Source organism: Colias eurytheme, chromosome 7 (genome assembly GCF_061535395.1).
Source record: "Colias eurytheme isolate Ceu_HAF_F1 chromosome 7, ilColEury1 Martin Lab GWU primary, whole genome shotgun sequence".
Lineage (NCBI taxonomy): Eukaryota > Metazoa > Arthropoda > Insecta > Lepidoptera > Pieridae > Colias > Colias eurytheme.
Genome location: NC_142986.1, coordinates 6,832,346 through 6,844,473, shown reverse-complemented (window position 1 = coordinate 6,844,473; position 12,128 = coordinate 6,832,346). Strand labels below are relative to the sequence as shown.

The window sequence follows — 12,128 nt, the reverse complement described above, 5'->3', positions numbered from 1 at the left end:
AAAATTATCGTTTTGACAGTCACACTGTAGAGACTGCAAATGTGTGTGTTAACGCTTTATGGTTGGCACATTTGTGACTAGCGTAAAAAAAATAGCGTTTTTCTGATGAAATACACCAGAAGTGCCTTATTAAAGTTAATTAAAAGCCAGGCATTCAGATAGCATGGTTTAAAAAAATTAAAAAAAAATCTTCAACTCCTGACAGTTGACACTCGACAGACGACAACGGACAATCTAATATCAATATGCTGTCAATGTCAGTAAAAATAACCTTAAATTTTTAATGAACGCAAGTTTGGGAAAATTGGACTATTTTTATTACAATTATACAAGGTGAAAAATCAAAGATGAACCAGGCTGATGTTACTAAATTAGTTTCTAAGTTACGAATCAAGATACCTCCTAAACATCGCCGGCTGAGTGATCCACAGGGTCCCGAGGGAAGAATAAATAAACTTCGTAAAACTGTAACTGGATTGTTTAAATATGAGAGAATTGAGCTTAATTATAATAGAGCTGATGAAGCGCGCCAGTACGCTGAACGGGTATTCTTATTACTTATAATTCTAATGTTACAGTAAAATTCATTTTTTTTATCATACATTATATATTTACACAATATTATTCTATTTACAGTTAATTGCAGAAGCAATCAATCATGGGGATTGTCATAAGTCTACTATGGAAATGGCTAACTACTGGCTACTTGAAAAAGAATTAGTTCATAAACTATTCAAAGTTCTAGTTCCTCGTTTTGAAAATAGTAACTCTGCTTATACTAGGATGTTAAAAGCACCAAGTCCTGCATATGGACGAAACACAGACAAAGCTGTCTTAGAATTACGAGGGAATCCTTTTCCATCATTACAAAATAAACAAACCAACAATAGACAATTACTTCAAAATGTACTTCTAGATGCAGCAAAGTATGATTACAGACAAGCAAAGTATGCTGAAATGGCAGAGAAAATTTCTAAATCTGAAGAAAACCAGCCACAAGAAAATAAAACTACAGATTAAGCTAATACAATATTTGATGATTAATCTTTATTATTTAAGTAATAGAATATAGTGTATTGCATAGATTATTACTTGTTTTTTATTTAAATAAAATTCTGAAGAAAAACTATGTTATAAACAATATTATATTGCTTATTATTCAATAGGTATTTGGCTGAGAAAAAATTTTAGTTTATTAAAATAAAAATATTTTTACATATTATTCATGCAATGTAATATTTGCGTTTCAGCACATAGTAGAGTATTCCATGGTTATTATAAATTTTTATAAGGGAAAGGTGAACAGAGGAAAGTAATAACAAAAAAAATGATGTACACTTTATTTCATATAATTATAAATGCATATCTTTACAATTCTTACATTATTTTATTAAAATTATGGTTATGGTGAATAATATACATTGTAAAAATAATTAATGGTAAATAATAGCACCCTATCATACTATAATATTAGGTATATGTCACAATCATAGTAACTAAACAATAGTACTGGCTTCACTGGAGTTGAACTCAGAGTAAGTAGGTTAGATGGGTAATCTAAACAAGATATCTTAAATCAGTCGAGTAGTGTTTCAGTTAAATCATCATAAAAAAAACCATCAAACCTTTCTCCTGTGTATATTATTATTTATTAATAAGTATGAGAAATATAGATGCATGTATGCAGCAGTTTTACTTTCTTTATTGTTCTCAAAATGCATTTTAATAAGGATAAATCCCATATAATACCTAAAGGTACTAGCTTACTGCCTTCTTACTGCACATTACTTCCCCCACTTTGTATTAAACCTAATAAATTATGTAAGTACTAAACTTCCTGGAGTATCACTATCCATTTGAAAAAAGTGCATCAAAATCGGTTGCATAGATCTAATTTTTAAAGATTAAAGAATACGTAGGGATAAATCATAAACTATTATAGTATTATTACTTACACTTAACTATGTATTATTAGATAATAGTTTTACACTATTATCCTAGTGATGGTATAATACTAGTCTGACTTTATAAAGTAATAATTAAATTAATTATGATCAGTCCTTTGAAATTAAAATAGCTCATGAAATAGTAAAGTAAAAAATTAATGTCGCTCGCCGAAGTCTGTCTAATTGTGTCATTTTCATTTTAATCTAAAATCACGAACAGTTATTTTATAAGTAAGTAGACGATATAAATTCTGAATAGCAATTATTAAACAATAGCAATAAGCAAACTCGTGTTGTAGGTTATCTAGTTACTTATCGTAGATTGTGTTATTTGCAGTTTACATAACATCGCGTTTGTAATAATTTATACTGGATCCATATACAGGAATACAAACTATAAAGTGTCATCTTGCTTGAACTATTCTAAACGTTTCATTAAATATTTTAGTCGTCAAAGTAATATACAATACAAGCATGTCAAGTCTACCAAAAATTGTGGTTGTTGGATCCTGCTGCGTCGATTTCACTACGTATGTATACTGAAATTTGCTCTTAACCCCAAATATGTACTAGTATGAATCTAAGTATATTTTTTTAAACATTACCTACTAAGGTTACCTAGGTACTTACTTATTATAATTTATTTAGAATTAGAATATCATTACAGTACATGTGATGCTGGTTGCACTTTCTATTTCAATTATCTACAAAAAAAATATTCATGAGTGTCATGAATCATGTCACCAATCAGCAATCACCATTCCAAAATCCCTCTCAAAATCCAAATGATTGCAATTTAAATTTTTTACCTTTCTTTGTTTTTACCTTCGCAACATTAGGACGGGAACACACTCTACAATTCAATATTTTAAAAATATATCTTACAGGTGTTATAAATTGTAGTATTATTGGAACGAAGTTAATTAACGAAAGGGCGATAGACGAAAAAAATTAAGATATAAAGTTTAAACAATACTTTTTGCCTGTTGTAAGCCGTGTGGCGTGCGCGTAGTCCTCTGTCTGTCTCTCTCTCTCTCTCTCTCATAGAATACAAGTCACCTACCTACTTTTATTAACTTCGTTCCATCCGAGTCCCTTGACACCTCTCAAGTTGTTTTTTTTGAAGTGAACCTTCTTTATCGGGGTTGGAAAAAAATTTAGAGTAACATTTTTAAAGTTAAACTTTTATTACATCGTCTCAAACCTTTTGGTCTGTGTAGAGCATGTCGCGTGACGGTCGGCTACCGAGTAGGTATAAAGTAGTGTTTGGAAACGTTCGAAAAGTTTCACTTTTACCGTGGTTTCATAAAACCACACAACATTTTTTTTCGTTACGCGGGACATTTTTCCGTTACGCGCCACGTCTTTTTCTTATCCCTACCACGCGTGATTCGACGTATTTCTGTAAAGTTGCTTATAGTAAATTATTTTTTGAAAAATAAGGTCATAAAGAAGTTTCACTTCTTACGTGTGTACACTAGTACACGCACACATTTTTTTTATTTACTTACCTGATTCATATGTGTTAAATTTTAATTATTTATAGTACATATTTATAAATACTAAATGAATAATAATTGGGTACCCATCTAACCCATCTAAGATACGTAATACATAAGTATTAAATACATATTTAAAGTCTTCTAATTTACATATCTAAAATATTTTTTATATTACATAGTTATGCTCCAAGACTACCTAACCCTGGAGAAACACTTCATGGTACAAAATTTACAACAAGTTTTGGAGGTAAAGGAGCTAATCAATGTGTTGCAGCCGCTAAATTAGGGGGCAAAACTTATATGATATGCAGAGTAAGTAAAAATTATATTGAGGTAAAAAAAAAAGATTATTTCCTCTATCATATTATCATTATGCAATAAAACTTGTAGGTGGGGGATGATGACTGGGGTGTTAAGTATATAGAAAATCTCAAAAGCTTCGGTATTGATGTCACTCACACAAAGACCACAAGAGATATTACGACTGGAATTGCTCAAATATCTGTTGCATCTAATGGGGAAAATCAAATTGTTATTGTGCCTGGTGCTAATAATCACCTTAATAACTCAGACATACAAGATGCTCAAGAGTTAATAAAAAATGCTGATGTTTTAATTAGTCAATTAGAAACGCCTGACGATACCACTTACCAAGCCTTTAAGCTGTGTAATGGTGTAAGTTTTTTCTTTTTATATTTCAATAATTAATATTTACTCTAAAACAGCGTTACCCTTAACTCGTCTTTTTTTACAGATCAAGCTTTTAAATGCAGCGCCAATGAGAACGGATATTAAAAGTCTTTTAAAGTTATGTACAGTGTTGTGTGTAAATGAGCCTGAAGCTTCTCAGTTAGTAGGTTTCGAAGTAAATTTATCGTAAGTACCTACCTAAATACTGGCTTTTATTCTATTGTATCCTAAGGTACCTATGTTATTATTATTCGTATATTATAAAATATTGATTCTTACAGAAATATCAAATTAGCCCTGAAGGAATTATTAGATACAGGGTGTAAACATGCAATTATTACTTTGGGCGACAAAGGAGCCGCATATTCCAGCAGTGATGATAATCAATGTATTCATATTCCATGTGAAAAAGTAAAACCTGTTGACACTACGGTATGGTTTTAAATAATATGATATTAACATAATCACTAATGTATTACTGGAACACGGGCGACGTGATAATATGATTTAAATAATTTTATGTGGTATATTTATTAATTCCTAATAAAATTGCCGTTTTTGATACATATATACAAATAAACATTTTAATTTGAAATAGTAGCTACATTTTTAATAGGTGTAATGCTCTTACTTCAACTTCAAATAGTGAGACGACTAAATTTAATGACTGGTGTGAATGCATTTAAATTTATCAAGATAACATCCTAAATTCATAGGTCAGGATTGTTTCTGACCAGAGGCGGCTCGCCCTAAGGAGCGCTGGTGCAGTGAACTCCCATAAATAATTATAATAAAATCATATTCCTTAATTTCATTATTAATATTAATTATTACTATTTAAAATCAATCGTAATCGTAAAAAACTACTGTCAATACCAATGAATATATCCATCATTCCATCATTCCATACACCTAAATAATACTGTATTATACAGTAACGCGCGAAGCGGAGCGCTCACGATTGCGCTCCAATGAAAAAATATTTAGTACATTTCCTAATACGAAATCCAATAGGAGTGAAAGAGAGGGTTTGCCAGTGCCCTGCGCGCGTGAAACAGAAGATTTTCTATGGAAAAATAGCAAAATTCGGAGCGCCGCTCCCGCAAACGTTGCCGGTTCGTTTTTACCGCCGCGCCTGGGCGCCCGTACACAGGACAGCGATTGCGCGCGATGTTGCCACTCTCTATATTATAAACAAACACTCGACTCTCGAGTCAACTTCAATGCACGCGCGCGAATGCAAATTCGGGAATTTTCTAATTAAAATCATAAGATACGTGTTGAAATAGTCTGTAGTTATCAGTATTACTTGTGAGTGTGAAAATGAACAATTATAATGTGGCGTTCATTAAAAAGTGTGTTAAAACGTTACAAATTCGGCTTGAATTAAAAGCTAAGGGACTGCCACGGCCTGAACTTGACCTTACGCAAAAATGTACGACAAAAACGAAAACATATACCTACGCGTGTATTTAAATCCGAACAATATTATGTGAAAACACCGTGGTTGTATGGTTGTGATGAAAGCAACAACAGACATTCGTTAAAGCTAGTGCAGTGCTTTACGAATGTCTTGTCGCTTTAAGTTATAGTCGCGACACTAAAAAGAAAGACGTATGTATTTCCTTTATAAGTAATTTTTTTGATAAATGTACTGCTTTACACCATGTATTTTCAGTGTTTTATTTCAAGTGAACACCCATAAAATTTTGTCACGAGCCGCCTCTGTTTCTGACTGACTTAAGATTTAGAAGCATAGCTAGGTAGTGTAGACAGTAGAAGGTGTAATCGCATTTAGTAACTACAAACTTGAAAAAATTAAATACTTATATAAATAGTCCAACAAAAAGGATAATTTTTGTTGAATAATAAAGAACTGAATTATAATTAACATAAAGCACCTATCTAATTATTTCAATAAATATAATTATTAGACTTCCTCGTAGAATATAATATTATACTTATTACTTATATCTTGCTTCTGAATTAACGTCGATGGCATGAGATTTAATATGTAAAACGATCTTGAATTATTAAGTAATTATGGAACGAAGTTACTGGCTGGCTTTCTATAAGAGAGAGAGAGAGAGTAAGAGAAAATCGCGCACGCCGCATGGGTTACAAGTTACAACTATAGCAAAAAGTGTCGTTACACCTTTGGTCTTAATTCCGTCTAGCCCCCTTTCGCAACGCGCGATATGTAACTTCGTTCCACAAAACGTTAAATATTATCATATATCGACTTGCGACTACCTTAATGTTTTTTATTATTTTCGTCGCGTCGTGTATATTTTTGGTCGTAAAAGTTTCACGTGGATCCATATTTCATATCATATGTAGGTACTACAACATAATACTTTTACAATCCTGTACATTTTTTTAATTTACAGGGTGCTGGCGATGCTTTTGTTGGAGCATTAGCAACTTTTCTTGTAACACAAAGGGATCGCCCCATACATCAAATAATTGGTGCTGCGTGTGATGTTGCCAGTAAATCTGTTACTATAGAAGGCACACAGACAAGTTTTCCCAACAAATATACCTTACATGATAACTACAATTACATCGTTCTATAAGGCGTAAAATTATGTTGAAAACTTCATAATACTTATATTTAAAAAATGGGAATTAATTGAAATAAAACTAAAATTTTCTCATAACGTTTATTTACTTTTGAAAACCTTAAACGATCTATTACAAGAAATTAACCTATGATTAAACATAACCTACGAAATGTGCAAACAACATAAGTAAGCCTAAGAGAGTCAGCTCTCCAGTATTCTACGGATTTATATAATATGCTCAGTACTATAGGTGTTAAACCAACTGACACTAGGTAAGTATTACTGTAACTAGTCTATAATATTAATATATTAATAGTCTGCAATATTAATAAACAAGAATATTATATGGGTAATAAACAAGAATATGTATGTGTGGACTGAAGTATGTTTTAATTGAAACAAATATAGAAAGAGCGTATGTGCCGAGCACACGTGTCAGAAGTGAAACTCCTTTAGCAAGATTCGAAGATACCAAAATCGTCGAATTACTCCATGACGTATCGATATTGCAATGACGACCTTACAAATTTTACTCTCAACGCACCTGAAGGAGTTTCACTTCAAAAATCTATGAAAAAAAAAATATATATAAATATAGCCGCCCATCAACTTTCATGAGACGTCTCTACTTCTACTGTGGTCTGTGAGCTGTGACATTACGACACCTACTTTGACTTATCATTATAAAATTACTATATAAAAAAAAGAAATTTAAAATTACTCGCACGGCGCACCTACCCTAAGTTTTTCTTTACATACTCAATAAAATTAGAATTTAGATCGATATCTTTATCGCGATCGCAACATCATTTTCGATTAATACCTAAGTTTATCTATCAACGTTTTGATTATCACGACACATTTAAATCCCTCTAAATTATTGATGTATTTGATCCAAAATGCGATTGTTTGGTTTATTAGCGTGTAAAATTTTGATGATTACAGTAAACACAAAACTATCTAACAATTTGTAAGGTTTCTTTTTTATTATTTACTATCAATGCAATAGAGACACAGAAATTGAAAAACAATATTATATCTGGCAATTGACAAAAAGTGAAAAAATATGGAATCACTGTAAATTAAAATATGTAGTAAAATACGGCTTTGTTTACAGCCGCAAATTTCTTTAGCCCTGATCCGAACCTGCGCAGAAGTTAATTCCCCTCCACATTTAACATAGCGCCACAGTAAGAGCTAGCGCGCACGAGCAACTTTGTCTCCGCAACTATTTTGTCTCTCCCATCAATTGTATGGGGAGTTGCGTCGCTACGTGCGCGCACTTTCATACTAGCCCATGGGTGGAGAGACAAAATAGTTGCGGAGACAAAGTTGCTCGTGCGCGCTAGCTCTAACGTGCCGCATAGTATAGTTCTCAAATCCGTCGCTAGGAGCTATAAAAATGAAACTGTGTGTACATACCTTAACTACCGTCGCAAAAATTATGTTATTACGTGCCCTTAAATTTGATTAAGTATTGAATATAATGTTGATTTGTAATTATTACAATATTTAATAACAAGTCATATAGTTGAATGAAAAAATATTATACATTTGTGCATTAATAACAATATTAAATAAGTTTGATTTTTGTAGTGTTTTTAATTTATGACACTTGTCACAAAATTAAGATAAAAACGTATATCTTTTTGGGATTATATTTTATTTTTACTACTACTTGTATCTGGTAATGAAGTTTCTGAATTTTTAGTGTTGCTAGATAGAAATAAACTTTTTTTTTGCCAAAATTTCAAAATTAAAATAAAACTTTGTTGAGTCAAATTACAGTATTTATGCAAACAAAATAACAAATATCTTTATTATCATTTATTTTATTTCTGTCTCTTTATAAATTGTAGTTATTTAAATTATCTTACATAAATAAAAATGCACTTCTTTTTCTTGTTTGGGTAAGATTAAGTCTATTAAATTATATTACATCATAATTAACTCATGCTAATTAAAATATTAACATTTTTTACCAATGATATTTGGTATAACAAAGGTCGAGCTCAAGGTATTGTTACAATTTTTTTGTAACAGATAATGCTTTCAGCTATAATTTACTGAATTGTTTATTTAAAAAATTTCTATAGTTATATTCCAGCTATATAAAACTTAAGATGTTATTTATGGCATATGTGGTCTTTTATAATATGTGATAATATTTTTACACATATCCAAATACATATATGCACTTATTCAATCAAATTAAAGTTTGTAAGAATGATGTATGTTTTTAGCACACAGGTTACTTTTTACAGTTCCAACTAGTCATTGATAAATTTGATTTTCTACACCAAACATATCCTATAGTGATAAAGTATTCCCTAAGGAATTTTTTAAAATTCATGGCAACACTAACTGTCACAAACAATCAAATATGGTAAAAGATAAAATTATAACAATATATATATTTTTCGACATTAACCATCTCCATTGTATCAGAAATTATATGTGAAAGCATTATTTTTATACTTATATATATTATATCTGTCCAAATACAAACTTAATGTTTTATTTATACATTTGTATGTAATACATGCAAACTCTTCAGTGTACTCTCATTAACAATCTGCAATAATACCTGAATATCATCTATGCTAGTTATATATTTTGGAGCACCTAAAAGTTCGACAGACTTTTCCTCTAAATTAATATTATAACACAAACTTTTTAGACATGTCACTAACTTTGGACATTTTCCATCTACAATTTTTTTGAATCGTACTTCAGTAACCTCATCATAATTTACTGGTAGTCGTTTATCTTTAGTTTCGCTTACATCATTACCTTCACATGTTTTTTCTTCTAATTTCATATCTACTTGATTAATATCATTGTTATTTGATGAGTCTGTTTTGATAGTGTTATCGTTTTCTTTTGTGGTAATGTCTTGTTCTTCTGGTTGAGGTATTGGTAAATGCTCTTCAATACCTTTTTGTAAAGTTTCATCAAGTATTGATGGACTGTGTGGATTCTCTACTTCGTCACTAGTCAGGCTCTTATCAACTTCTGAATTAGGGACCAATTGAACGACATCTTCTATTAACTTATTAACATCTGAACTGTCCACATCCATTGGTATGGCTTTTAGATCTTTTTCATCAGGTTTTCCTAAAAGCATTGCTTCTACGTCACTGGATTCTAAATTTGGTTTAAATTCTGCTATATTTGTTTGTTCTTTCGTGTCTGTACAAGCTTCTGCAGCATTATCATTGAGAATATCCATGATAGAAGGGAACTCATCACATTTGCCTTCTGAAGGTTCGGTAACATTTATTTTATTGTACATTAGGTCCTCTAATTCTGCAGCTATTCTATTATACATTTTTTCATGTTTTGGTTCTATACTTTGAGGAAAATATTCTATACACCATTCATCAGAAGGTAATATGTGTCTATTGATATTTGGTATTAAGTCAGCCAATGTTAATTTAGTTTTACATTCGTTATTTCTATTTACTGTAGGATTAACAAATATGATTGCATACTGCTTATGATCGGAGTGTATTGTTTTATTTTCCGAGACAATTTTTTTTGCTGTGTTAGTTTTTTTGCAATTATTGCTTTCTTTTAATATGTTACTTTTGGGTGAACTAGGTATTAATAATTTCTTTGTTTCTGTGACATTATTTTTGTTCTTTTTAGCATTTTTCAGTTCTTTAGCAGGATGAGGATTGTATGCATTTCTACGAATAAGAACCATGCCATTCTCATTGCTCTTAAGTCTAGTATTCACATTGGAATTAGTAACCTCTGGGGATTTCGGAGTTTTTGGCGATGAATTACTTTCATATTGAATTTTTACTTTTGTAAATTTACCGAGTATCTTGGCAAAATCCATACGCGTTACCACCACCGAACAGTCACGGCATTTTCCTTCTCTATAAAGTATTTGCAGGTTCTTCGCCAATTTACTCTTAGCTCGTTTAGATTCTCGTTTTTTAGTTGCAATCATTTTAATGCTTTTTCCAAGTTAATTTAAACTTTATAAAACCTTCTAGATATGAAGAATACAGAACGTAGATAGCCACATTTCCCGCGCAGGCGATATTTACACAAGTGATCAATTTATCTTTTCAAGAATAGATATATGTAAAAGCTTTTTTATTTTACATTCGAGAAATATACATAAATGCGAATGAAAATTTCAATTTACATTAAAATTCTAACAAAATTACACAAACGACACACAACAGTCACTATCAAATCACTGAAAAATGGCGTCTCTTAGTGATGTCCTAAATATAAAAAATCGATAAACTGTGATGTCCTACCATTACAATAGTTTTAGATAAAATTAAAAAATGAATAATTCGCTAATCAATTAAAATAAACTATTTAAATTATTAATACGATTTAAAGCCTCATGTGTGAACTACATCCTTGCAAATAAAACAAATATGAGCTGATGTTTCGATAATATGGAAAGATTATAATCTGAGAATTTTTTAGGGAATAAATTAATCGTGATTCGAACACTCGTCTTTTTTCTAATTCGGAGCAATTCAATGTTGTAAAAACTAAATAGTTATTAAATTCAACGGAGACCACTTCCATTATATCGATAATATCGTAATCATTGAAATAATGTTTTATATTGGTTGATCGTCTCAATAGAATATGGCATGGGGTGTCCCTTTACGCTCATAAAACCGAAAACATAGAACTTTAATAGCATAATATAATTATTAAAATTGAATAAACTCGAAGGTTGACCGAGAGGCTAGACGTTACCCAAGTTTGACAAAAAAATAATAAGCTATAAAACTAAGTCCATAATATTAAGATTATAATCAATTATAAAACATACATTGGAGACCGAGCAGTAAATATTTGGAATTTACTTCAAAATTCACTTTTATTTCAATTTCCCCGAATCTATAATTATCTTTTTTGTATACAAATCAGTTAACGATTTTTTAGTCGTAGACCACACTACCACAGAGTGTTTGATGACATTATGATAGAATCCATCTAATACCGATGCTATGATTATATTGTGATTCAAACAAAAAAGCCAAGCGCGATTTTCAAACCTCGAATTGTTACAAAATACTTGCCCTTATAAACATCGAATCCACGCAAAAACTTGTTTTTCATAGAACTTTCCTATAATGACGCAAACTGTTTGTCTAACAGTAGGTACTGTGTTCATCTCTATAAACACACATCAGCAAAGTCTAGGGATATTTGGTATTGCATCAAAAACCTATCTCAAAATCTAAGGAGAATTTTGTGATATTTAGAATAGAAGTAAAATAGCTCATTTTGAGGTCTTAAATAAAAAAATAAAAACATTCCATGACTTTTTTTTTATTTTATTTAGCAAGATGGAAAATTGAATAATAAGGACCTTCATTTCTTGGCAGAAAACTATAAATTTTGACTAAAATTGGCCATTTTTTCCACAAATTTAATTA

The 12,128-nt window shown here is 30.8% G+C and overlaps 4 protein-coding genes across 5 annotated transcripts in view; 2 read left to right on the top strand and 2 right to left on the bottom strand.

The window, feature by feature from the left end:
* LOC149907107 (uncharacterized) overlaps positions 1-12,128 on the bottom strand; it is a 108,821-nt gene that overhangs the window by 78,176 nt on the left and 18,517 nt on the right. The window lies entirely within an intron of this gene.
* mRpL17 (mitochondrial ribosomal protein L17) lies at positions 241-1,088 on the top strand. The gene is made up of 2 exons (XM_090104163.1): positions 241-545; positions 637-1,088. Exons 1-2 carry the CDS (start codon positions 348-350, stop codon positions 1,018-1,020), a joined length of 582 nt encoding a protein of 193 aa, XP_089960289.1. The 5' UTR covers positions 241-347; the 3' UTR covers positions 1,021-1,088.
* LOC149907110 (ribokinase-like) lies at positions 2,076-7,149 on the top strand. Of its 2 annotated transcripts, XM_090104161.1 has the most exons (7): positions 2,076-2,177; positions 2,284-2,476; positions 3,628-3,760; positions 3,839-4,123; positions 4,203-4,324; positions 4,420-4,570; positions 6,529-7,149. In XM_090104161.1, the coding sequence occupies exons 2-7, from the start codon at positions 2,421-2,423 to the stop codon at positions 6,712-6,714; spliced, it is 933 nt and encodes a 310-aa protein (XP_089960287.1). In that variant the 5' UTR covers positions 2,076-2,177; positions 2,284-2,420; the 3' UTR covers positions 6,715-7,149. The 2 variants fall into 2 exon arrangements, with proteins under 2 accessions (XP_089960287.1, XP_089960288.1); XM_090104162.1 differs by lacking the exon at positions 2,076-2,177 and having other exon boundaries at positions 2,277-2,476.
* Positions 8,060-10,921, bottom strand: LOC149907109 (uncharacterized). The gene has a single exon (XM_090104160.1). The coding sequence runs from the start codon at positions 10,661-10,663 to the stop codon at positions 9,224-9,226; it is 1,440 nt and encodes a 479-aa protein (XP_089960286.1). The 5' UTR covers positions 10,664-10,921; the 3' UTR covers positions 8,060-9,223.

Coding starts and splice junctions, on each gene's coding strand:
- mRpL17 (XM_090104163.1), top strand. CDS start 348: ATGAACCAGGCTGATGTTACTAAATTAGTTTCTAAGTTACGAATCAAG. Junction 546..636: donor CGCGCCAGTACGCTGAACGG/GTATTCTTATTA, acceptor TTCTATTTACAG/TTAATTGCAGAAGCAATCAA.
- LOC149907110 (XM_090104161.1), top strand. CDS start 2,421: ATGTCAAGTCTACCAAAAATTGTGGTTGTTGGATCCTGCTGCGTCGAT. Junction 2,477..3,627: donor TGCTGCGTCGATTTCACTAC/GTATGTATACTG, acceptor TATATTACATAG/TTATGCTCCAAGACTACCTA. Junction 3,761..3,838: donor AAACTTATATGATATGCAGA/GTAAGTAAAAAT, acceptor TAAAACTTGTAG/GTGGGGGATGATGACTGGGG.
- LOC149907109 (XM_090104160.1), bottom strand. CDS start 10,663: ATGATTGCAACTAAAAAACGAGAATCTAAACGAGCTAAGAGTAAATTG.